The sequence below is a fragment of the Dipodomys merriami genome, unplaced genomic scaffold (assembly GCF_024711535.1).
Source record: "Dipodomys merriami isolate MVZ:Mamm:240054 unplaced genomic scaffold, mDipMer1.0.p SCAF_42, whole genome shotgun sequence".
NCBI lineage: Eukaryota > Metazoa > Chordata > Mammalia > Rodentia > Heteromyidae > Dipodomys > Dipodomys merriami.
This window is the reverse complement of record NW_027205826.1, coordinates 9,357,476-9,384,078: the sequence shown is the minus strand read 5'-3', so window position 1 is coordinate 9,384,078 and position 26,603 is coordinate 9,357,476. Positions and strand designations below refer to the sequence as shown.

Here is a 26,603-nt window from a genome sequence, read left to right as displayed (position 1 = left end):
TGCATATTACTTCTCCTGTACTCTTACGTGATCTCCCAGTTACTTACAATACCTAGTAGAATATAAACGTAAGTGGTTGTTACAAAGTCATGACAGGTAGTCTGTACATGTTCAATACAGGTGCAGTCCTTCCCAAATATTTTCAGTATGTAATTGTCTGAATCTATGATGCAGACCCTGTCGTACTTGTTACAAAATGGCTTCCTTGACTCTCATTGAATCCAGATGTGGGCTTTGAAGAGGGTCACAGGTGCGGATGAAGCCACCAGTCTGCAGGACAACCCTAATGACAAGAGAAGAGGTGGGTTGGCACCTCCCCCCCCCCCACCTTTCTTCTTTACCATGTAACCAGGCACCATATTCACTTGACAACAAATGTCCAAAAGTTAGAGCATGATGCTGCCAGGGTAACACAGAAGAGAGAGGAGAAGTTTAAATGCTTGGGGGGGGAGAGCAAGGAGTTGGCATTCTGTGAGTTCTAAGTCACTTGAGACTAAAGAGGACCTTAGTTTTAAAAGAATAAAGTGATGCAGCCTAAATGGCAGATGTTCACAGCTAAAACCAGACGGATGGGTGATACTCAAACCAGAAGCCACTGCTTCTTCATCAAAGCTTTTTGATTTCTTAAAGAATGGAATACACATAATAGCTCACTTGTCAGCAGTTGAGTGGGTCAGTGCCTGGCTGATTGAATTCTTGAGGCCAGCTGACATACCAGATTAATGAAAGGTGGGGAGTTATGTCCCCTCAAGGCATGTCTCAGCAGTATCTGTTTACCTTTCTTTGGTGAAGGGCTCTTAGGAGGGTCTGAGTGGGCTCAGGTTTTGCTCCAGGGAGGTGAGCTTTGGTCAATTTGGTTAGGTGCTGCGCTGCAGCTATTACAATAAAAAAATTGGAACTGAAGGACTATTGCTTGGAAACTAGTGTCTTTACTCCCACAAAGTCCTCCTCTAGCGGGGGCAAGGTGAGTTTCCACAAGTTCCTAGGTTGTAAATTTCTCAGGAGCCAGGCATCAATCAATGGGGTAAGAAGGTAGAGATTTTGGTGGTGATTGTCCCATAGAGACAGCTAGAGTCCCTGACTTTCAGGGCACAAGCTCATCTGATCTGTTCTTCTGTCCCTAGCTCTTTCTTGTAGAAACGAGCCATTGTTCATGTGCATTTCTGTAGACCCAGTCACCAGTAGTGGAAGGCTATCTCCATATGTAGAGTAATCAGGGTGTTTATCACCATTTTGCAACCTGATTGAGCAGTCAATTGGAAGCATGTTGTTGATAGTTCATTTTGATTTTCACATGATTGGACTGAGAAGCACCTAGATGATTAATGCAGCACATCTCTGAGAGTGTCTTGAAGGTGGAGTTCCTTCTAGAATTAACTAAGGGAGAAGGGTGCGTAGTGCTATCTTGTAAGCTGGAGGCATAGATGGAATTAAAAGGGGGAAAAGCCTATATTATAAGCATATTCTCTCTCTCTCTGTCTCTCTCTCTCCCTCTCTCTTTCTCTCTTTCTCTCTTTTTCTTCCTAGCCACATGTGAGCTACACTTTTCTGTTGCACCATACTTTCCCTGCCATTATGGACTGAAACTGTGAACTAAACTAAATCTTCTCCTCCCTTTTAAGTTGTTCTGTTAGGTATTCTGTCCCAGTGACACAATGGTTTTTACAAAAGACTGTACCAAGCTGGTTGATAGTATTGGTTATTGCTATGACTAAGCCGATCCTAGTTATAAAAAGAATTTGGAAGTTTTTGGAAATACGTGCTAGAGAAGCTTTGACATAATCAGAGCTTCATGGGAGATTCCACTAGGAGTTCAGAAGACCAAAATGCCCATAGGAATGCAAATAGTTTATGAGGTTTCAGCTGGGAATAAAGACCCTATTGGGAATTGGACTTGATACTGTTCACATTACATTCTAGCAAAGAACGTGTCTGCATTTTGTCCCTGTCCTGAGACTTTGTATGAAGCTGAGTTTAAAAGTGGCGAGGAACTAATCTCCTGGGAAAGGAAATGCTGATGCAGTACAGCAACCAAGCTGTGACATGGTTATGATTAACTGTTTATAGTGAGGATCAAGAGCAAAACCATACATTTGTTTTCAGATGTGTGACAGTTACCAACTTGATCATTGAATTGAGAAGTGCTATGGAGATTAGTAAAGCATACTTTGCCCAAGGCAGAGCTGTGTTTCCAATCCCTAAGTAGCTTAGAGACCAGGTAGGTCCAGGAGTAATAGAAAAAAGCAAGTCAAAGTAAAGAATGGCCATGCTGGAGCCTGGAGCTTGGAGAGTCCCAGGAGGCCTGAGCAGCCTGGATATGCAGGTTATGAAATAGATGGAGAGGTATAATGAGGAAGGAACTGGTGTGGGGTTGGAGAGAATCCACCCTACTGTCATGGAGGGCATTGGGTAGTAAAGTAAGACCTCTTCCAAAATAGCCAAAGCCTTCCTGAAGAATAGTCCTGTGAATTGTCCTGCTAGACTACCCTTCCCATCCCAGGGTTGGAAAGGTCTCCAGGCAGGAGACAGTACCCAGGCCATAGCTTTTCCTCTTAGGTGTTCCATCTGCTCAGAATAAAGAGTGACTAGCTTGCTTGCTTCTACAAGAGAAGGGGGCAGCACTGAGGCAAGGTGGGGTGAAAGGGAAGGAGTGTGGGTGGTAGAGACACTCGCCTGCCCTTGGAGGAGGGGGCAGCTGTGCAGCATCTCCACTTATCCCGCCAGACCTTTGAACGCTGTCTCCATGTCTATCTCCCACGACTAGTTTATTGCAGTTTTTTAAATTGACATGGTGTCCTATGTTAGTATCCTTGATTGTTTGATATCTAAAAGATAAAAATGACTCTCTGTAAATCACACATTGATTTTCTCTCATCTCTGTGTTGCTTTGGCCTTAGCCATGGCTGATGTACAGTATAGTACAGCTTTTTTTTTTTTTTAAAGAATCTGAACCAGCATGCTTTATTACCTCTTGGCATGTCTTCTTGTTGGTGGTGCCTGGCACCAAACCAGAGACAATCTTCACCAGACCAGGGAGCCTGGACCCAGTGGGTTTCTCCTACAAGGTGGGCCTGGAGGGCCTGCAATGTTAGAACTCCCATTTCCTCACCTCTGGCATACTGAACAACTCACAGCACACATCTAGTATCGGGCTATTTAAGGTTTTGTTTTTTTTATATATATGAGCAACACACATAAAAAGTACAGAATAGTACCTGGCATATGTTAAATGCCAGATGACATAGCCTATTATGTCTAACATCATTAGGATCAATTGTAACGAAATTACATATTTTTAATAATCCATTATAGTTTACTCATGTGTAAAAATGTGGGTGAGTCCCAGCCTGCCTGCCTTTAAATCTGAATACCACACGTGTTTGCTGTCAGCAGGAGCTCAGTATACATGTATCTGATGAGTAACACGGCTATATATGATAAGATCTGAACAACCTGAAGACATTTCTCTCTCTTCTGGTGCTAGTTCCAAATGTATATGGGCACATGTTGACTGTGTTGCTCTTTTGGCCAACATGTTGATAATGTATCAGCCCAGGACCTCAGAAAAGCATACGCCAAGGAGGGATTAGAGATGTTTAAGATTTCCTGAGGGAAATGCTTATAAGCGATAAAAGGAGGGAGCCAGGAGTTGGGAGAGTGCCATGCAGGCCTGGTCTGCCCAGAAGAAGGAGAAGGAAGGGTGGGGGAAGAGCACCTGTGTGACCCTTGTGGTACCAATAACTGCAACACCTGGATTGGTTTTTTTTTGTCTCAATGGTGTCAGTGAGTCCATGGGGAGAAGCAAAAGGCCAAATACTTATTGAAGAGAAGAATAAGCAGAGATGGAAGGGGGTTCTGCATGTATACATCAGGGGGGAGAAAACAGCACTTAAGTCACTGGAGCAGTGACTTAAGATCTTGGCATCTGTACTGTCTTCAACAAAGAACAACAAATTTTAGAGAGGTGACAAGACAAAAGAAAACAGTTATCTGTTTTAGAGGTGGGAAGCCATAAGAAGGCATTTATACAACTAGTGTGGGAAAAGGTTGATTTGTAGATTTGGCCCAGGGAATGGCATCCTTCTCTAAGGAACCTCTTGGCCTGCTGTTGGCAGGACAGAGCAATTCAGACAGTGTTTTTTGCAAGGCTGTTTCTTTTAAGAGCCTTCAGCTCAAAGTAGAATGCCAAGCCCATTCCTGTAATTCTGGATCATACTTTTAGGACAGACTGGGCAAAAAGTTAGCAGAATTCCCATCTCAGCCAATAGCTGGAGTGTTGGCATGTGCCATTATGGCCAGCCCAGGCACAAAATATCTAAATCAAAAATGACTGCGAGTGTGGCCCAAGTAGAGTTCCTGCCTAGCAAGTCCAAGGCCCTGAATTCAATACCCAGAAGAGCCCAGAAAAAAAAAAATGCAATAAACATGCACTTGACATAGTGAGAAGGCTATGCAAAGGGCAACAATAAAAAAAACATGTATAAGTTGCCTGGCCTAGCTCTGGGGTTCAGAGAGGGTTTCTCTGGGGAAGTTACCTGAAAGCTGAAGTCTGAGAAGTAATATATTGATTCAGCAAGTATAGGTGAGAGTGAAGGATCTACTAGTGGAGGAAGCAATAACCAAAAACACCCTGAGGTTAGAAGAACAAAAAGCCTGTGTGTCAGTTTCTCATCCTATGACAAATATTGCAGGGAGACAATTTAAAAGGCCCATGATTTCACTGGCTCCACTGTTTCTGAGCCAGTGGTGAGGCAGAGGATTCTGGATGCAAGGCATTGTGGAGTAGATTTGTTCTCCTCATGGTGGCCAGGAAACAAGAGAAAGAACAGGAAGGAACTAAGGCTAAGACATACCCTTCATCTTCAGTGACCCACTTCTTCCAAGTAAACTTCACCTTCCATAGCTTTACCAACTCTCCATAGTCTATTCAGGTTTTGGATTCCAGCAGTGAATTAAACTATCGCTTAGGTTAAAACCCCCAGGATCTAATCATCTGTGGAAACCCTCACAGGTACACATAGAGATGGGCTTTACTGATCTTCCAGGCAGTTCTCAATGCAGTCAAGCCAACCATCAAGATGAACCTTCACAGCCCAAATGGCTCAATACAGAGTGAGCATGGGGAGGGAGAGATAAGGACAGATGGTGTGGCGTTCTTGAGGCTGTGTTAACGCTTTAACTTCCTTATAGGGGCAGAGGGTGACCAGTGGAGAGTGTTAGGCAGAAGAGAGAGATGCTGAATTGTCCCAGCCATTCTACTTCTAGGAAACCTTGTGACTGTGGCTCCTCCTGGTCTCTTTCCATCTTCACTGCAGCTAAACAAGGGAGAGTCTCCCCGCCAGCATTACACAGTGCTTTGTAGTTGGGGAACTTCTTAATATTCATTGTCTTACTAGATCATCACCAATCCCCTAGTCTAGAGCTGAGGCCACTGAGGGACATCCAACTAGAAAATGATGTGAAGTCACTGTGTGTCATTCTTAAATTTGCATCCCACATTCCATCACAAGATCTGGTGATCTCTTTGGCCATGTGGTACATCCCTGTGATTGTAGGTCACCATTAAGCTGGGGCCTGGAGGAGCCAGGGAAAGCTGATTGCTGGAGTGGTATGTAGGCTCTTGAGGTTGATGAAAATTTTATTATCCTGGTCCCAGTGTTGCAGCAAGTGATGATTCAGATGTCCTTTGTTAGATGAGGAAAACAACCTCTCTTTGGGGTACCTTTTAACACAAAGATAAAATTGATAAACATGTTAACTGGCTTAAAAAATAGCTGCCTTGGGGCTGGCCTGCTTTGAAAAGTTTGTGGCTGAGAGGGAATGGTGTTGGTGATTTTATCTAGAAAGAAGGCACCCAGCCTCTGGGGGCCCAACTCTCTAGACCTCCCTGATTCAGTTCTTTGCATGTCTGTGGCAGATGTCTCCAAGACTGATCTGATACCACCATTGCTGGACCCTTTCTGGATGGCTTTTGGGGATGCTGTGCCAACCCCCACCTCACCCATACGTGACTCATTTTTCTCTCTCTCTGATTGGCCACAAGTTGTAGATGTATGCTCTAGCTTCCACAGAGTGTAGATTGGACACACAGACTCCAGAATGTGAGCCACGAGATCTCTTATCTCACAGCCTCTGCTCTCTCTGGTGTTTAAAACAGACTGCAAGTGATGTGTGTGCAGTCGCATTCACCAGGGGACCATGATATTCCAGCCAGACACTCTTTAAGAGTGGAGTTGGCTTTCTCATGTTTGTGTGCGTGTGTACATGTGCAGATGCTCACGTGCGTGCTTAAGTTTTTCCACTCAAGATTAATGCTGTATCACTTGAACCTTAATTACCCAGCCTTTTGTTGGGTAATTGGAGGTAAGAGTCTCTTAGATTTGTCTGCCCAGACTGGCTTTGAACCATGGTCCCAGCCCTCAGCCTCCTAGGTTTAAGGCCCAGAACTAGTTTTGGAAAGGTGTCCTGGGTTTTTCTCCATGGATGGATAGGACAGAAACCATCAACCTGTGCCCTGGGAAGTTCCTTTAAGACTCATGTCAAAATTGAGGTTTTTTTTACACAAAACCTTTAATAGCTCCTTCACACTAACCTGATCACTCCATCTATGTTTCTAAGCAAATATGAGTGAATGAGTGAATGAATGAAATATATATCCTAAGCAAATATGTCTGATGCAGAGAAGGAACTTGCTAAGTATTTGTGGAGTGAATAAAAGTATAATATAAGAGTATAACAGCAGAATAAATGGCTTTTCTTTTATACAGCTACCATTATGAGGGAGGGTAGGAGTTTGCAATTGGCTCCTTAAACTGTTCATTATGTTCTCCTCTTTTCCCAGGCAGTGTTTCCCAAACCCTTTCCACAAAATAAAGTTGTGATCTGTTGTCAAATACATTTGGGAAACAAAATTACACAGATTTCTTTGATTGCAGGAAATTTGAGCCTTCAGAATGTTCATGTGGATTCTTTGAGAGAAGTTTAGGTCAGGTTTCCAAAGCCCATTTTATTGCACTGTATCAAATTGCTGGTTTGTAGTTTTGAAAAAATGGTTGTGAACTAGGAGAATGGCTGAGTGGTAGCACACATGCTTTGCTTTGTGTGACACCCTGGGTTCAATTCCCAGCCCCTTAAAATGTTCCGGGGTTTTTTGTTGTTGTTGTTTTGTTGTTTCGTTGTTTTGTTTTTGTCAGTCATGGGGCTTGAGCTCTGGCCCTGGGTGCTGTCCCTCAGCTCTTCAGCTCAAAGCTAGTGCTTTACCACTTGAGCCAAAGTACCACTTCCGGATTTCTGGAGATAAGAGTCTCATGGACTTCCCTGCTAGGGCTGGCTTTGAACCACAATTCTCAGATCTTAGCCTCCTGTGTAGCTAGGATTACAGGTTCGAGCCACCCCTTAAAATGTTTCAAAAAGATAAATAGGTTCAGTAGCAGCACTTCTCATATGATTCAACTGAACAGTTGATAGAACCCTTTTAGATGTCATTAATGTTTCATGGACCTCAATTGGAAACCATTGCTCTTTAGAACATTGGCTTTTATTTTGGAGGTGCTAGAGGAGAAAAGGGGTAGATGGGTGAGATTCCAAGACACATTAGGAGGTGGGTGGGTGCTCTTTCAAAAATTATTTCCTTAGCAGGGTGTCAATGACTTATGCTTGTAATCTTGGCTACTCAGGAAGCTGAGATCCAGAGAATGGTGGTTCAAAACCAGCCCAGGCAGAGAAGTTCAGTAGACTCCCCTCTCCAAAATAACCAACAGAGAGCTGAGCTGGAGATGTGGCTTAGATGGCAGAGAACCTGCTGTGTACATAATTGTAGGTAAACTCAAGGCTTTGAGTTCTAATCCAGGTAACATCTAAAATTTTAAAAAGAGAACTGTTTTCCTAAAGATTCAGTGTCTTCTCCCCAGGGCAGCCATTTGAATACCATAGTTTAGGGAGAAATTCTGGGGGAAAACAAAGTGCTCAGCCACTGGAGTTCAAGGTCAATATTTTTTCCTCCCAAATAACAAGTCTAGTTGAGCTTTGAAAGTCTGAAGAATTAACTGTGAGTGATGATGACCAGGCATTGGGGAGAGGTTGCCAGTGCCTAGGCATCCTGGTTGTCTACCTGGGGTGGAAGAAGAATTATATCTAAGTGGGGGATTTCAGGGAAGGTCTGCACTGGTCTGAGGAGACAAAGTCAAGGCCTCAAATGCTGCTTCTGCAGGGGACATAGCAGCAGCACAACCAGGAATGTGTGCATCCTTACTGGAAGGTCACATTTTGCCAGCTCGTTGCCTTCATGCATCCTGGACTCTCATAAAGCTTCACATTGTGCAGATGACCAGCCCCATGTGAGGCTCTGGTCCCTGATGCAGGTGGATCCCTGAGTTCTTACCACCTTCTCTTCTCACTGCTTCCTCCGGCACTTTGATGGCCTCTGGACCAAGCATTGTACGTGACTCCTGAAGGACTTGCAATCAGATGGAATTTCTTTTTCCTGGGGATGAATGGTAAGGGTTGGGACTTGTGGACAAAACCTATATTTATTTGATTGACAAGTGGGAAAAGCAGAAAGCTGAGGCTTGATAGACATATGTGCAAAACACTGGTGACCCACAGGGAATTGCTCAACTGCCCTGTGATCTAGCTGTCTATCTTTACTTTGACTATTTTTGACACAAGGCTTACTCTGTGGCATAGGCTGTGCTTGAACTTGCTATATAGCCCAGGCTAGCCTCAGACCCAAGCTTGTCTTGCTTCAGCCTCTCGAGAGCTGGAATTACAGGTGTGTGCCACCATACCCAGAAGATTTCTTACCTTTAACATGTAGGCATTGATGATTTCTCCAGCCATGGTGGATAGAAGGAGTATGTTTGGAGGCATGGAGTATTGCAGCTGAGAAGCAGCAAGTGCTCAGCAGATACATCACCATGTTCCATTACTGCTGGCCTTTGACATTTCCTCTGAGCTCTTGCTTTGGGATTCCTTAACAGGAGTTGGGAGCTGAGGGAGTTTGACTAGTTAGGTTCTATTTTGTTTGGTTTGGTTGACTTTGGCTGGGGTATGTGCTGTATGCTTTGTGTTGTTCCAAGCTGAGGTCAGCCTAGTTGACAGCGGGGAAGCTGGCCATGGGCTGAATGGCTCTGTGACCAAGGTTGTGGCAGGGATATTGTCAGGAGGGACAGCAGGAGGACAGGAACTGAGTGGGGGTCAGTAGGGAGGTTGCACACAGGCAGCATCTTGACCCATCATCACACAGCCCTCCCCCCAGGAACTGCAGGGATTGGGGTTGCTTACAGAGCTGGGTCTCAGATGGCTCTGGGGTTGGCCATTCTTGATCATGAGTGTCTATTCTCAACAAAAAATAGACTGCTTGCATCCTGTGGGATTGTGTTCCACCTCAGGGACATCCCAAAGCAGCCTTAGGTGATTCCCCAATGTGGAGGGAGTCATAGGCTGAATCACCCCCATGTTTTCCCTCAGTACCACTAAGAAGGTACTGTGGGATTTCTCTGTGCCTGTGTGGACACCAAGCTGTGCCTCTGTCTACAAGCCTAGGGCCAGCTTCCTAACCAGGAGGGACTAACAGCCTCAGACAGATCCAAAAGGCTTTGTGCAAAAAGATTATTTTTCTCCATGCCTTTTGTAACTAGCCTGTGCTAAAATGTGCTCTAAAAAATCCCATATGTCATGAGATCTGTCGAGAAACAAGCAAAACAAGATTCTATGATCAAAGGCATTTGGAGAGATGGGTTCTTCATTATTTCTCTGGCAAATTCACAAAACACCCATTACTGGCATCTGTCTATACACACACGCACACACAGAGACATGTGTATCTATATTTGTATGCACATATAAATAGCTATGTACATAAACACTACACACACATCCACACGTGCAGATTTAGACACGTGCGTGCAGACATTTACGTATACATGTCTTTAGCATATACATGTGTACACACATGGTCAATGTCAAATACAGACTTAGGATGTAGCAGGGCTGGAGCCCTCCAGAATTCACTTGAGGAAATGCCATTTGGGACCTTTCTCTTCCGTTGCTTTTAGGTGGATTCTGCCCAAGCCAGGTTCTTAGGCTGCTGGAGAACAGGCACAGGCTGGACACGCAATGACCCCTCAGCAGCTGCCCCTGTCATTGTTGAGCTGTCGCGTGTGTGTGAGCTCCCCCCTGTGCACACTCCTGTATCACTGCGTCCTGTGCGCGTGTGAGCTTGTGCCTGTGCCTGCATTCTCCCTCCTGTGAGTAGCATCTCCTCAGGGAGGCCCTGCCCTCCTGCATCACGTTCCAGCATGTGACCCCCAGGCCACTGCCCATCACTTCCTGTGTTTCAGAAGTGTGTGGCCTGGTGAGGACATACCACTAAGTCATCTTCAGCACCCCATGGCGTTGTGTGTGGCCTAAAATTCAGAGGCACTTAACCTTGTGCCCACACGCCTCCTTCCTTTTCTGTCTCCTCTTCTGTTATCTGACTCAAGGCCGAAACCACAGTCTCCTGAAGTGAGAGTTCTAGTTTGTCCGAGAGGCCTGTGAGGGGAACAGATTTCTACAGTGGAGCAGTTGTCCCTTCTGCCTCCAGTATCACCTCACTCTGCATCCACGAAACTGCTCCCAAAAGTGACAGGTGACCCGACATTGCAGAAAGCCCAGAGAATAAAAAAGGACCAGATATTCAAACAAACAAACAAAAAAACCCAAACCAAAAAAGCATGACCCAAAATAAGAGAAGCTTGTAAGAATTCTAAGGAATATGTTCTACCAGGTCTTCAGTGGCCTATTGTACTTGTTAACAGCCACATTGGACACTAGAAAATGATGCAACAATATACTTGGGATTTCAAGGACAGATTTTTGTTGTTATGGGGGGTTTTTTTGAGGGGGGCATTGGTGATACTGGTGCTTGAACTCCGGAACTCAAGCTTGCTCAGCTAGTATTCTTACTATTGGAACCACACTTCCATCCTGGCTTTTTACTGGTTATTTTAGAGATGATGTCTAGCAAACCTTTTTTTCTGGTTGGCCTTGAACTGAAATCCTCCAGATTTTAGCCTTCTGAGTAGCTAAGATTATAAGCATGAGCCATCAACACCTGACTAAGGGGAACTAGATAGGTTGAGGATTAGAATACTAGATTAAATCAGAATATTGAGTCACAGACCAAAAATCAGAGATATTTTTATGTATGTAATGAGTCAGAAATGGATCACAAACATTCCAAAGGCACTTAAGTAAGCCCTCTAACAGAATGGAAGGAACACAAGCAAAGGGTGCCAGGATGGACCGCAGACACTGCATGTGGTCTCTTCATGTGGCTTCTAGAAGTAGTTAAGATTCAGAGGTGGGAAGAATGGGAGCTTCCAGGAGTGGAGTAGAAGGAAGGGAAGAGTTGGTGCCTAACAAAGGTCAGACTTTCTAGATAAAATGACTTCCAGAGAAGGAAGGTTGTGATGGTGGCCCAACCACAGGAGCCACTCAGGGCCACTGATCTCCACACTTAGCCATGGTGAAGACGATCGATTTCATGCCAGGCTTACATTGCCACAATTAAAAATAATGATAAGGAAGGGAAGGAGGGAAGGTGGAAGGGGACAAAAAAAGAGAAGAGAGAAGAGGAGGACATGGGGGATGGAAGAAGTCAGCGCCTAGAATGTGAGTAGATTGTTAAAATGTGAAGAAAGAATCTGCCAGTCCAGATTCTGGGGACTGTCTTGTTCATATGCGAAGAGTTATAGACACAGGACCGTTTCTCTTCCTTTCCAGAACAACCTGATTACATAGAAAATAATATGTTATTGCCCCAGTAGCATAAATTCACTTTTAATTTGGACTCTGTTTTTCTGGGTTGGCCTGGGAATAAAGTCTGGGTAGAGTGTATCTGCCAACCAGGATGGAATGCTGCAGCTGTGACAGCATCGAGGCCGGAAACAGAGGAGGAAAGGGGTGAGCTTTGCCTCTTAGCCCTTAGGAGGCCTCAGCCGCATACGGTGCAGAGATGAGAAGCAGCAGTGTTGTCAACAGATCCCGGAAACAAGATCAGGATAAATTTAAAAACAAATGTGTCAGTATGCTCTTGAAAGACACACTGTTAGCCACTAGCCAATTCAAAACAAAAATTACCCCTTGGGAGAACTAAGGATGAGTGATGTACATAGGAAATTGATTACTTTTGACTTAAGGATTTGTCTGAGGATTTTTAGTCTTAACTTTTTTGGCCATGTGTATGTATTACCACTTTAATTGAAAAGTAATAAGCTGTGTGACTTGCATAGACCACCCCTGAGCTGCAAAATGAAAATCTGAGATGAAGCATTTTATGACCATGAAGTTTTAGAAAAAGTGAAAATAGCTCAAGGATGTTGAAATCCATGGATAAAACATAGATTATATGCTAATGATGGAATGCTATTGAGAGATTGCATGCTAATGAGAGATTATATACTAATGGATGTTAATGAGATAGTATATGCTAATGAGTGAGTCATAATGAGAGGTTATATGCTAATGAGAGGATGCTAATGAGAGATTATATGCTAACGAGGACTTGAACAGAGAAAATCCCAGAGGATAGCCAGGATACACAGGAGGGAACACAGGCCACCAGAACACTTCCCTGATGCTCAGCAGAACTGCCCAGCGTGCCTGGGCCCTAGTGTTGAGATACAACTAAATTATCCAGTGGGAGCATTGGTTGGGGCCTACACACCTCACCTTAGCGGGAACAGGATGGCTCAGAGGTGAGACCACCCCTTCCCAGACCACTGGGCACTGGAACCACCTAGAGAGCATACCATTAGGAATCTCCAGCCTCTGTAGTTGTTGCCTTTTCAAGCTTGCATTAGACCTTCATGTGGGTTTTCTCTGACCCAACATCTTGGTATGACCAGATTGGCCTTGACCACATCTGGCCACCCTGAGGAGCTCAGGCTACCCTCCTATCCCAGCACCTGTTGAACTGAGCGATAAAAGGCCAGTGGGTGTTTCTGCCCCTCTGACCACACCCCCCTCCCCACCCACACATAACACACTCTGGGGCTGCTGCCTGCCCATGGTATAAACACCAAGAACAGCCACCAGACGCTTCACACTCTGTGCTGCTTGGTTTTTAGAGTGCTTTGGTGGGAGTCAAATATAGGGAATGATAAATGAATCTGTATCTTCTGTTATTCATCATCTTGAAAGAACTGCCAGAGTCTAATTTAATTCAGAAGTCCTCCAAGGAGCTTAAAAACAAATCCTTCTTCCTACTTGCTTTAGGCCAAGACCACAGGAATCATAAAAACATAATAAGCTCTCTGATTCCAGAATTTCTCCCACATGTGGGCATGTTCATACTTCGTGTGGATAAGGTGAGGCCAGGCCACTGAGAGGCACTGCACAGGTCATTCCCAAGACCTGGCCATGAGGCGGCCCTGCCCTGCCAGGGGCTCCATGGTAGTGACCCTGTGTAAGATTAGGGGAGGGGCAGTGGAGATCAGCCACTGCCCACCTTCCTAGGGTGGCAAGACCCTGGGCAGGACCCTTCCTAACAGGACTCCGTTTCTTCCCAAGTTGGGCCGGCTGGGTAGCACTGGTGGGCTGCATGAGCTGACACTTGACACTGCTCGCTGGTCTGTGGTTGGCCCCAGGAATACTGTGTTAAGAGCTCCCCATATTTACCATCCTGTGAACTGGCAAGAAGCTGGGTTCTTAGAGTCTACTGTGTGTGTGTGTGTGCGCTCGCGCATGCGTACGTGTGTGACTTTCCTGTGACTTCCACCATGGTGTCTCTTCTGCCATCTAGTCCCCTTTCCTAAGTCAGGGCCCATTTGACCTGCTCCTCGCTTCTGATTAGTCATTTGACCTTTAAGTCTGCCAGTGCAGCCTGGGTTCCACTAGACCCGGGGATGAGACCACAGTGCCTTGCCTGGCCCCTCTACCACCCTACAGTGTCTCTAGGCCCCTGGAATTAATCCTGTCAGCAGTGGGGAACTTGGTAGGAGCCAAGGTTATTTGGATATTCCAAGGCATTTTGTGTGTGGGCCCAAAAAGTTACTGACACAGACAGCCATGAGCAGCCAAAAAGAGGCACGCATGTCTGTCTGCTCGTGTCTGGTGTGACTTTAAGGACCTTTAGTGGTTCTCAGGTTAGATGTTCCCCGCTCTTGCCTAGGGAGAACTTAGGTGTGGGAGCAGTGGCCCCAAGTGAGGTAGACTTGGCCAGAGGCAAGAGGTTGGGCCGGATGTAGACCAGGTGGTGGAGATAGCTCGGCGCTTTGTGTGCTGGCACAGGCATTTTCACCCTTGTGCTCAGTGGGAACCCAGGGTTTGGATCTGACCTTTGACTGGTTGTTGCAAACTAAAGCAAACTGAGGGCAGACCTGTAATCTCAGCTACGTAGGAGGTAGGAATAGGAGAATCTCAGATTGAGGCCAACCTGAGCAAAAAAGTTACTGAGACCACGTCAACATCAGGCTGAACATGGTAACACATGCCTGTGATCCCCGCTACATAGGAGGCAGAGGTAGAATGGTCAAGGTCCAAGTCTGACCCTGGGCAAAAGTATGAGACCCCATCTGAACAGGGCTCGAGATTTGGTTCAAATGGTAGCGCTCTTGCTTCATAAGTGTGGGTCCTTGAGTTCAAATCCTAGTACTGCAAAAATGATTTAGAAAATAATAAATCAAAATGAAACTCACTCCTGGATGTGGGTGTTTCACAAGATCCTTCTTCTGGTGTTAAAGATGAGATTCTCTGTTCTCATTCACACATGTACGGCTGCTGCTTTCCCCTGCTTCCGCCAGAGCTGGCTTAGTCCTGTGTAGGCAGCGGGGATTTGAGAGGACAGAATTTTCAGGGTGACCACTGTGCAAGTGGGACCCAGCTCGAGCCAATAGACCATGTCACAAAAGCACCCTTAAAAATAATAATAATCAGAAAGTGCTAACTGCTTGTTTTAATTACACAGCCTTGATGATAGAGTATTTTAATTTATCAGTTTCATAAACTTCAAGACAGAACTTCATTGGGAAGAATTTGAAATAAATTCACATTTTCTAGAAGTCAGTTCATCTCTCCCAGCATTCCACTCGTCCAATACAAATAGCAGGCTGAGGACTCCTCAGTAGGAAACACAATCTACTTACTCAAAGAAAATCATGGACGTCATTTCCACCCTTTATCTGGCCTTTGTCAGGCTCCATGGGGATTCTAGGCAGTATTTTTGCTGGTTCTGCCAAGATTTTTGCTTAATAAATACATAATATGATCAGAGTGCCTGCCTTCCTGGTTTCACTTCCTGCTAGACATCTGGGGCCAAGGCCCAGCTGGGCAGGGCTGTTTGCGTATCACCCGCCAGACGGGCTCCCTAGAAAGTTCCTCCAAGCTACAGGGACCAGACAGAGGCCAGGAATGGCACTGCACTGCAGCCGGATCTGTTGACCCTCCTGATAAACAAGCATGAGCCCCAAAGCCCACAAGGTGTGCTGTGACTTTGTCTCCTCACCTAGCACACTCAGAGTCCCGTGCACAAGCTTCATGACAGCTCCCACAGGCAGGGACAGGGAAAGGATCCCTGGTGCCCTGGAAGCCAGCATGATCACTCCTCATCTGTCTCCCTCATCTCTGCCATCCCCTCAGCCCCTCCAGTCCCCTCCAGCAGGTGCTCCAGTGTGGTTCTTTCTCTGTGTGTGTGTGTGTGTGTGTGTGTGTGTGCGCGCGCGTGCACGTGCGCACACACAGTAGTAGGCCTTGAGTTCTGGGTCTGTGTGCTTTTCTGCTTAAGGCTGTCACTCTGCCACTTGAGCCACAGGTCCACTTCCAGCTTTTTACTCATTAATTGGAGATAAGAATCTCATGGACTTTCCTGCCTGGGCTGGCTTCGGACCACCATCCTCAGATCTCAGCCTCCTCTTGAGTTAGCTGGGATTACTGGTATGAGCGAGCTACTGGCACTCAGCAGCATTTTTCTATCTTAATAAGTGGGTGAGGACTTGGGCACATACAAGTAGATGTTGGAAGTTACTATTAGCCCCACGCCTGTATTTAATGCCGAGATTGGGTCTGGATGGAAGGCACCTTCTTGATTCTTCTCAGCCACCCCCTCCCCCCCTTACCACAGTCACCCCAACAAGGAGAGAATACTTTTAGCTCCTCCCTCGCCCCTCCCCACATGAAAGGACCACCTTACCCTTCCTTCTGTAGGCTACTTGTGTTTCAAAGTCTTCCTCCCTGAGACCATTCTTCTTAGGCCAACACCCTCCTGGCTGCCATTGAAGGCATTGTTCTCTTACTCTGTCCTCAGTGGAGCTGGAAAGGACTAAGCAGTTCCCCTTCAGGTCATCCCTCCCCCCTGGGGCTTGCTCCTGGTGGTGGTGTATTTAGTACAGGATCTTACTTGATGCCATCATTTTAATATTTTTCTAAAGCAACAAGTAAAAGTCACAGCATCGTACCTCATTTCCTGTGTGGCCTTTGTGTTGACATTTTCTAGACTGCTTTTTTTGGCTATCACTTCGAGAACAGATACCAGGAGCATCTAAACCAGAGGTCCAGCTGGAGAATGAATGACATACAGCAGGGAATTCAAAGGCGTCTGAGTGAGGTACAGAGAATTAATCTTAGGGTCCCAAGATTGGAGGGCTGTGATCTCACAGAACCCCACAGAGGAGACAGAATTTTCGAGAAGAGACCCCATAGAAACCCCCCCCCACACCAAGCTTCAGTCTCGCCTCCCAGTTGGTACTGAAGATGGGGCACCCCCTGCATCCAGTCAGACTGTCGGGTTTATTTTCTCCCTCTTGGCACCTGCGCTGTGGTAGAAGCTGTGAAAAGAGGCCACCACCGCCTAATAATATTCCAGGCACATTGGTTTTCTCGTCTTAATTACCATCCTAATTTGCACTTTTGGTGGAGCACCTGTGGTAGGAGCTCCAGTTGGCATTTTAACTCCGTCCCTTCCCAGCCGGTGGGTTCCATCTGCCATCTGTTGATTGCACTGTGGGCCTCGCTTCTCTCATTGATGTTCTTTCTCTGTGGGTAATTGGTGTTCACTTCCCATTTGTTTAGCTCTCAGGTATCTTCCTATCTCAAGCAGGGTAACAAATACATCCTCTCCCATGATCCTTCTTCTTTCCCTTCCCCTTGCACCTTCCAGGGGTCAGCCACCTCCAAGGTTGACTTGTTTGGGACAATGACTTTTGGTCCCATCTCTGGACAAGCAGAATAGAAAGGAAGATTCATCCCTGCGCAAACATCACAACATGTTCTTTGTGCACAGGTCCTCTCCTTTGCTCTGGGCCTGGTTAGCTTCAGGGGTAGCCAGGGGGACAAAGCATTCACTTTACCTCAGTCCTCTGCAGGGGGGAAGAGATGGAGAGGTCAGTGCTTACAGTCCACTGGGCCACGCCCCACAAGGCCAGGTCAGTAACTTAGATGTCCAAGGGAGAAGAGAATGGAGTGGGACTTCAGGGCCTGGCTCAGCCCCTCCTAGCAGTGTGACTTAGCTGGTCCCTTGTCCAGGCTGAGGAGCATTTATTTGTCAAAGTGCTTAGGCTGCTTGCTAAACAACCGCAGGGGTTATTTTGCTAATTAATGTAAGCCCTGATGCTCTGGGCTGTGCTATCATTTACACTGAAATGGCTAATTAGAGGAAAACTTCAACAAAAGAGCCAACCAGCTGTTGCTTGAAGAGAACACATCCCCCTCTCCCCAAAAGGGAGGAACATGCACCACGCTGTGCTCCTGGGATCAGCCCCTCTCCTAGGCCTCGGACACCTGTCCCAGGGGTTCCTGAGGGATACCTCTGCCTCGGAGACCCCACTGTTTCCCATGATGTGCAGACAACAGACCCCCCATGCAGGATGGAGGCTGGCAGGGGCAGCACCTCAGATGCTCAGGTGCTGTTTACCACTGTATCCTCTGGGCTGTGGGCGTGGGACGGAGAGAGATACACAGGAAGAGGCTGCCTCCTTGTGATGGAAAGGCTACCTGGAACTCTCAGACAGCCCTGTCCCAGTTTTCTCTGACATGCAGCTCTTGTCAAAATCAGACTACGAGGATATCATTGTTCTTACTTTGGCAGTACTAGGATTGGAACCCAGGCCTCACGCTTGCCAGGCAGGCACGCTACTGCTGAGCTTTTTTTCTATGCCAGTTATTTTTGAGCCTCACTTCCTGCCTTGGCATATACCTGAACTAAGATCTGCCCATTTTAAGCTTTCCGTCCAGCTGGGATAACAGGAACTGGCATATTGTCATTGTGTCCTACTGTTGGCTAAGGACCTCTAGCCAGGGGCAGGAGCTCAAGCCTATGATCCTTGGCAGGCAGTGAGTGGGGGATCATGGTTCAAGACAAGCCTGGGCAAAAAAGTTGTTCACACAACAGCATCTCAACGTCTGCGTGTGGTGTCACATGCTTGTCATCCCCAGTGACTTGAGAAAGCAGAAACAAATAGCAGGACTACAGCCCAGGTCAAGCTGGGAATGAAGTGAGACCCTACCTTGTACATAGCCAATGGGAAAGGGAGCAGAAGGTGTGGCTCTCAATGGTAGAATGCTTGCCTCACAAGTGCAAGGCCATGAGTTCAAATCCTAGTACTGCCACAAAGAAAAGAAAACAGGCTCCTCTCAGTAGGTTTGGCCCTCTTCTCACCCGAAGAAATTCCATGCTGGCTCAAGGACATTGTCCTTTCTGCTTGGATTGATGGAAATAATTGAACTCCCCAGCAGATCTCAGACCATGTCTTAAGGTTGTTCTTTTTTTTTTTTTAATTTAATTTTATTTTATTTGAGAACATACTGTACAGAGGAGTTACAATTACATGGGCAGGATAATGCATACATTTCTTACCAAGCATTGCAGCCTCCTCCTTTGTTTACCCTTCACCTCCCTTCCCAGCCTCCTCCCCTCCCCCCCCATCATACCCCCCTCCCCCCCCCCCCACACCGACATTGTAAAGCTGGTTTTGACATGACATTTTGTACTTCTCATTGTTGCAACAGGTCCACCTGAATCCTTAAATGACTTGTTTGTCCCCATCTCCTCCACATGTTATACTGACATCAAATATAGTGAAAGCGGGGGTTACACTGTGGGGGAGGGACATACAAAGCAACAAAGAAATAATCTTATAAATGCGTTAGAAACACATGCATGAAAGAAACGAAAACATTAAAATACATATTTAAGGGTTCATTTTCCTAACATCACATTATCTGACCTTTTCCGCTTGACTCATACCTATACTAGATATTGCAAATAAGGGAAACCATGGGACCTATGTTTCTTTGGGCCTGGCTTACTTCACTTAATATAATTTTTTCCAAACCTTTCCATTTCCTAACAAATGGGGAAATGTCATTCTTTCTGATGGAGGCATAGAATTCCATTGTGTATATATACCACATTTTCTTGATCCATTCATCTACTGAGGGGCATCTGGGTTGGTTTTAAGGTTGTTCTTGTAACTCTGATCCCCAGCTTTGCTTTCCATTGTACCTTCCTATGAGATATTCAGACACACACCCCCGCCACACACACACACACACACACACACACACACACACACACACACACACACACACACACACACACACACACACACACACACACACACACACACACACACACACACACACGCACACTTGACCTTGGACAGGGTGCTGGTAAACTTGACAAGTTCACATGCTCCCCTGGACAGGACTGAGGAATCATCTTACTCATCCCCAGGCTTCAAGCTAGACTATAGCTGCCCCATGTCAAGGAGGCATTCTGGTGATGGCGGTCTCACCTCCCTTCCAGCTTTCTTCCTAACCAGGCCCCAGTTTATTCAGTGGCATGTGGAGAGTCCAGGAAGTTGTCCACGTGAGTCAGGCCCTTCTCCAGCCCTGGGAGGGATGGAGACTGGCAAGAACTGGTCACAGGGTCTCTGTATTCAGGGTCTGGAGCTAGTATTGTCTATTCTGGATGCTGGTTCCTGGTTGGCTCAGAAAATACAAGAGAAAAGCTGCCAAGAAAAAGCTGCCAAGAAAAATTTTCCACCTAAGTACTGAGGCAAAAACTCAGTGGAGAAGATTGCCTGGGACATAGGGGAAATGGCTAGATGGGCACAATTATTTTGCAACTATGAGGACCTGAGTGATGTGAATGGTAGAGCCTGTGTCTAAAGTGATGTCACTATATCAGCTTTGGTTATGTTTAATTGAGCTAATAATAAACAAAGCCCTGTGTATGTAAGTCAGGAATCTTTCGGTAAAGGGCTGGATAGTAACTATTATAGGTTTTCAGGAATGTGTCATCTGTCATAACAGCTCAATTTTGCTTATATAACATGAAATCAGCTGTAAATGATTCCTCAACTAATGAACATGGCTGTGTGCCAGTAAGGCTTTATTTACGGATATTAAAATCCAAGTGTCATATAATATTTGGGTGTCACAAATAACTCTTCTTTCTTTGGTTTTTAAAAAACTATTTAGAAACACAAACCAAACAAACAAACAAAAAAGCTGGGCTTTGTGGTGCATGACTGTAATCCCAGCACTTGAGAGGCTGAAGCAGGAGCATCATGAGTTTGAGGCTCACTTGGGCTACATAACCAACTCAAGGCCAACATGAGCTACGAAGTAGCAGATTCTACTACAACGAGTGAATGATGTTAAGAACTCATTCTTAATATTTCTCACACCATACAAGAACAGGCAATGGCCAGATTTGGGGTCCCGGAGCTGTGGTGTGTGACCCTAGCCTGTGCTCCCCCCGTTCCATTGATTTTCGTCACTGGTGGCCTAGCCTTACCAGGCCCAATGGTAGGACAGATGTTCCTCCGTGGGAAGTGGCTCCTAACCCCTTGCCCCTTCTTTGTGTGTCTCTTTCAGAGGGCCTGGCTGTTGGAGTTGGCTTTGGGGCCGTAGAGAAGACAGCATCTGCCACCTTTGAGAGCGCCAGGTAAGCCAGCACCTGGCCCTGAACCTGAGCTCGTTCCTCGGCCAGCTGCCAGCACGTGACCAGAGGCAGACACAGGCCTTGTGGCGCTCACGTCTGGGAGGAAGCGCTCAGACAGGCAGGCTTGGATCAGCTTTTACAGAGGAGCTCTCTGACCAGCAGCCATCTCGGAAACGGGACATGGTACCGCCTCCTTGTATGATCAGGCCTTAAGTCTGTTGGTTGTCAGGAGCAAATTTCTCACATCATCTCTCTTCCATCCTCTCTGGGCTGCTGTACTTACATGGTTTCATTGTTATTATAAAGGTGATGTACAGAGAGATTGCGGTTAACATACGTCAGGTAAAGAATACATTTTTTTTAGGACAATGTCACCCCTTCCCTCACTCTCTCCCAGTTTTTCCCTCCCATCCCCATTACATGGTTTCTTTGTATCCCATGACCACCTCGCGTCTGTTCCCTGGCTCACGTGGCAGCCTGCACGCTGAATGAAATAACACCACTGATTGTGTTACCGAATCCCTAACATACGTATTAAGGGGAGTGTTTGCTTTTTGGCAAGTCTGAATATGCAGGGTGGGGATCTGGCCTGCTCTAAGCTAAAATCTTCCCTGTTGTCAAGATTCCTTCTCCCGAACCCTTTCCTTGGTAGGTATTCTCAGCATCATGGAGAAAATGAGGCCCTGTTGTGAAACTCAAATGAAATGGGCATTGAAACTGCATGAAATGTCACCAGAAATGAGGGTTCATTATGAACTCCACACCCTACAGATCACTCTTCTGGCCCTGGGGAGGGAGAAGAGGGAGAGGGAGGGGGGAGGTTGAGCCTGTCTCTGCCTCTTGGCATAGCCATTTTGATCTTAATTTCATTAGACTAGGAGGACCTTCAGAGGCGGGCAGCATCCAGGGGAAAGCACCCTGAGGGGACGACCTTACAAACACTCAAAGGCCAGGCCTTCCCAGAGCACGCATTCACACAGACACACAGACATACACACACACACACACACACACACACACACACCACTCCATGCTCCACCAGGATGGTGCCCCCAAGTGACAGCTGTGCCCCAGGCATCAAACTCCCAGGCTGGGCTCTGTCTTAGTGGCACCATCTCCTCCACCACATCTCAGTGTCACCTCTAATATCTGTCTATGCTGATACCTTTGCTGGCTGCAAATCTTGATAAATATCTCTGCAAAATCCCTTTTAACCCTTCCCTGAAGCAGCAGGTGGCGTTACATAAGCCCTCCACAGCGCCTCCTGCTGGGGTGGGGCTGGCGCATGAGCGCATCTGCCCTCCAGGCATCACAGAGGGCTGCCTGGGCCCAATAGCCCACCCAGTGTGGGGCCAGAGCTGACAGGGGCTCCACTGCAATCTCTGCCACCATATGCAGAGGATCTGGGGTGTAGTGGGATCCCACAAGGGGACCGGGCAGGGGAATGGGGAGGAGCACTCGGTGTCTCCAGACCCCATAGAACCCCACATGGGCTGCAGTTTGGCTTCTCCCCTCCTGAATGCCTGTGCAGAGTGCCCCGCGGGCAAGGCCTGCACACTGTCTCCCCTTGTAGCACAGGCTACAGATTAGAGGGATCAACAAGTAAGAATTCACCCCTTGTCAGCTGAGACAGGTGGGGCCTTGAAACCCCACACTAAGTACATGGCCAGGGCCACTGCGCTCCCCACTTCTGCAGGGGCAGTGGGCGGGGGCTCAGCTGTGCCCTCTCACCGGGGTCTAGGTCCTTCCACCCTACAGTTCCAGGTGAGACTTTGCCCACTCAGGCGTCTATGCCCAGCCTGTTTGGTGATGGTCTTTGTCAGGAGGGAAGGTGGTCTGATAATGAGTTCTGTGAGTCCTTGGAGAAATCACAATATCCCTGTGCTGATCAGGGCAACACGAGGTGGAGCCACATTGACCTCGTGCTCTGGCTCATTCACTCATTCATTCATTTATCATTCACTCACCCACTCACTCATTCATCTACTCAGCCCATTCTGTCACAACTCGTTTTTTTACTCATTCTCTCACATATTCATTCATTCAAATACATTTCCTCATTCACTTGTTTATTCACTCATTCACTCAGTCTCACTCATTCACTTGCTAATTCACGCCACTGATTCACTCATTTACTTCTTTTTATTCACTCACTTCATTCATTCAATCTCACTCATTCACTTATTCACTCATTCATTCAGTCTGATTCACTTGCTTATTCACTCACTTTTCTCATTCACTTGCTCACTTTTCTATTCACTTGCTCAGTTATTCACTCATTCTTTTAGTTATTTAATTGCTCACCCACATGCCACATTTATTTACCTACTCACGCATTCACATATTCATTTATTGGCTCATTCACTCACTACTCATAGCCTCTTCTGTGTGTCTCCCAGTGTGCCAGTCTCTGTGGAGAACACAATTTGTGACACCACTCTTACAAGAAGTTGAGTTTGCCGCTAATATTTTCAGTGATATGATAAACTCGGCTGACATTCATGCAAATAAACCAAGCAACAAAAATGGTCTTTGCTGCATAACTAAGGACTTAAGGGAAGTGAGGAGTACCAGGTGCTGGAGATAAAGGGAGGAGATGAGGCATAAAATAAATTATAAGCAAGATAGCAAAACCCTAAACCTGGTGCACAAATGAACTGGGTACAAATTTGCACATTGTCTCCAAAACCCCAAACCATAAGATTGGTCTAGGAGAATAGATACTTTTCAGGCTTTCATAGAAGCAAACATAAAGGTCCAGGAGCACCCAAGGACTGCTTTTTAATATTTAATAAGGGATAGACAAGTAATAATAAAAGACAGAACAGCCAGAATTGAAGAAAAAAATCACACAGAAGTTTTAAAAATGAAAAAAATGCATACATTAAAACGAAAGTCAATAGTTACAACTCAGCTACTCTGAGAATCTTACAGTTAATAAGATTTGTGTTGGTTTAGGCCAGTGATCCCAGCTAGGAGAGTGGTAGGGATGGAAGAGGATAGCCATCTGAGGCCTGCCTGGGCAAAAACAAGAGACCCTATCAGAAAAATAAAGCAGAATGGGCTGGGGGTATGTTACTCAACGGGCAAAGTACAAGGCCCTGAGTTCAAACTCTAGTACTGCCAGAAAGGAAGAAAGAAGGAAAGGAAGGAAGGAAGGAAGGCAGGCAGCCAGGAAGCCAGAGAACCTATGTGGATAAATGTACTAATCAGAGAGAGGAAGTAGGAGAGGGCAGAGAAAAAGAATGAAAGACAGACACTGAAAAGACATACAAAACCAAAGTGGAGTAAGTCACTGAACTAGACGCTTCCCCCCCCCCCCCCCCCCCCAGTCCTAGGGCTTGAACTCTGGGCACAGGTGTTATCTCTGAGCTCCTTTTGCTCAAGGCTAGTGCTCTACCACTTGAGCATAAACTCCACTTCTGGCTTTTTCTGTGATTAATTAGAGATAAGAGTCTTGTGGGGGCTGGGAAGGTGGCTCAGTGGTAGAGTGCTTGCCTTGCATGCCTGAGGCCCTGGGTTCGATGCCTCAGCACCACATAAGCAAAAAGAAAAAAGCCAGAAGTGGTGCTGTGGCTCAAGTGGTAGAGTGCTAGCCTTGAGCTGAAGAGCTGAGGGACAGCGCCCAGGCCCAGAGTTCAGGCCCCACGACTGGACCCCTCCTCCCCCCAAAAAAAGAATCTTATGGATATTCCTGCCCAGGCTGGCTTTGCACTGCGATTCTCAGATCTTAACCTCCTGAATAGCTACAATTACATGTGTAAGCTACCAGCATTCCGCTATAATTGTCTTTTTAAAATACTTAGCTTTTGGTTTTTTTTTTTAAATTCCACTGCTATGTGCAGTGCACCTGAATTGTGACACGGAAAGCTTGAAACCCAAAGAAGGGGGAAGAAAAGACATGAGACAAATGCTGAGAACCAAGCAGTAGTGTAACTTTTAGTCAGCAAAGCAGACTTGAAGGTGGGAAGCCCTCGCAGGAATAACGGTGAATACTTCATGGAAAGGAAATCCTTGTCTCCGTGTGCCCTGACCACGGCAGCACACAGAGGGGACACAGAGGGGACACCCCGGAGAAGTGCAGAAACTGCCATGTGGAGGGCATACGGCCATGCTATGATGGTCACTAACAACATAGATAAAAGACAAGCGGACCATATAGCATGGACGCGTGTAACCTCCAAACCAGCAATTCAAACACATGATGCTTTTAAGTACAGATGCTTGTTAACCCAAACTTGTGAGTACCATGTCCAAGAGAAAGAATAAAGACCCCCCCCAGATCAAAAATGTCCAAGAGAAAGAATAAAGACACCCCCACCCAGATCAAAATTATTCAAGCCACATTGTCTGACTTCAGTGTGTGATCATCGAAAACCCACAACTGAGAAGATAGCTGCAGTTGTTTGTCAGTGGGTAGTTAACATGGTGGGCAGCTTAAGATGAGCACGGACCAAGCTGTGTGTTTCCCTTGGGAGCTGAGAGGTGGCCAAGATAAGAGGGTATGTTAGGCTGGAAACAAACGCAGAGGTGGACGCAAGGCCATTTCAGGGTCCCCATGAATAGATGTCAGTGAGCAGGATTTCCCTGGGGAAGAAGGACAGAGTTGACAGAGGCTGGATTCATCCAGGGATTAGCAACACCGGCAGGGCCTGTGCTGGGCGGTGACATAATCCCAGAGGTAATGGAAGGAAGCAGCCCTCTGGTTCAGGTGGAATGGTTGGGGGTGGGCAGGCCAGTGTGAAGATCTCAGCAATGGGAGAAAATGTGTACTCGTCTCCCACAGTGTGTTTTTGCAGGATGAGGAAGATGACTTTTCAGCACAGACCCTGTGGGTTTTGGTGTACAGGAAGGAGAAGTACAGTGGACAAGGAGACGTAGGTGAACCACACAGCACCGTGGAAGGGGCAGAGAGCAGAAAAAGGAAGATTGACAAGGACTAGGGCAAAAGCACATGCCTGGGGTGTAGACAGTCCCGTGCACAATGGTTCTCCTTCACAGTTTTGAACACTGCAGCAATGCAAAAGCGTTTAGTAGGAAGCTGGCTTGGCTTTGAGTTTTGATCCTTTCCTGGGTCTGTTCTCTCACGGTTCTAGGGGCTGCCAGCAGCCGTAGCATCCTGTCAAGCCTAAGGTGCAGCAGCTGATGCCAATATTAGTGTTCTGCACTGCCAAGGCAGGACATTGGTAGGGGAGGTGTGGTAAATGTACTTAAAGTGCTGGAGATGCAGCTCAAGTGGTAGAGTGCCTCGCAAGTGCAGCCCTGATCTTCTGGGGGGCAAGCAGCCCACGCCTGCTTAGCTTCCATAGTCATAGCTCTATTACTGGCTTTTTGCTGGTTAATTGGAGATAAGAGTATCGTTTTGTATCTGGGCTAGCTTCAAATCATGTTCCTCAGATCTCAGCCTCCTGGGTAGCTAAGATTATGGAGTGAGCCATTTGAGTCCAGCCTTTCATTCATCTTAAGCAGGAGGTTCTGATCTGTTACCTGAAGCATCACTAATTGCCACCATGAGAAAAAGAAGACTAAGAAGTAAACATTCCAGGAAGGGCTGTTTTTGTTTCTTTTTTCAGTTTCTGCTTGTTAGTTTCTGATGCAGGAAGACAGAGGTCCCTGTCCTAGAATGGGTGTGTGGCTGCTGCCACCTGCTGTCCGATGCTGTTATTGTCTCTCCTTT

General features: G+C 46.5%; 1 protein-coding gene across 6 annotated transcripts in view; it reads left to right on the top strand.

The window, feature by feature from the left end:
• Slc39a11 (solute carrier family 39 member 11) overlaps window positions 1-26,603 on the top strand; it is a 327,639-nt gene that overhangs the window by 262,735 nt on the left and 38,301 nt on the right. For all 6 annotated transcript variants that reach the window (XM_069993185.1, XM_069993187.1, XM_069993188.1 and 3 more), the window contains one exon: window positions 20,860-20,929. In XM_069993185.1, coding sequence (XP_069849286.1) covers window positions 20,860-20,929 — 70 coding nt within the window. The remainder of the gene's footprint in view (window positions 1-20,859; window positions 20,930-26,603) is intronic.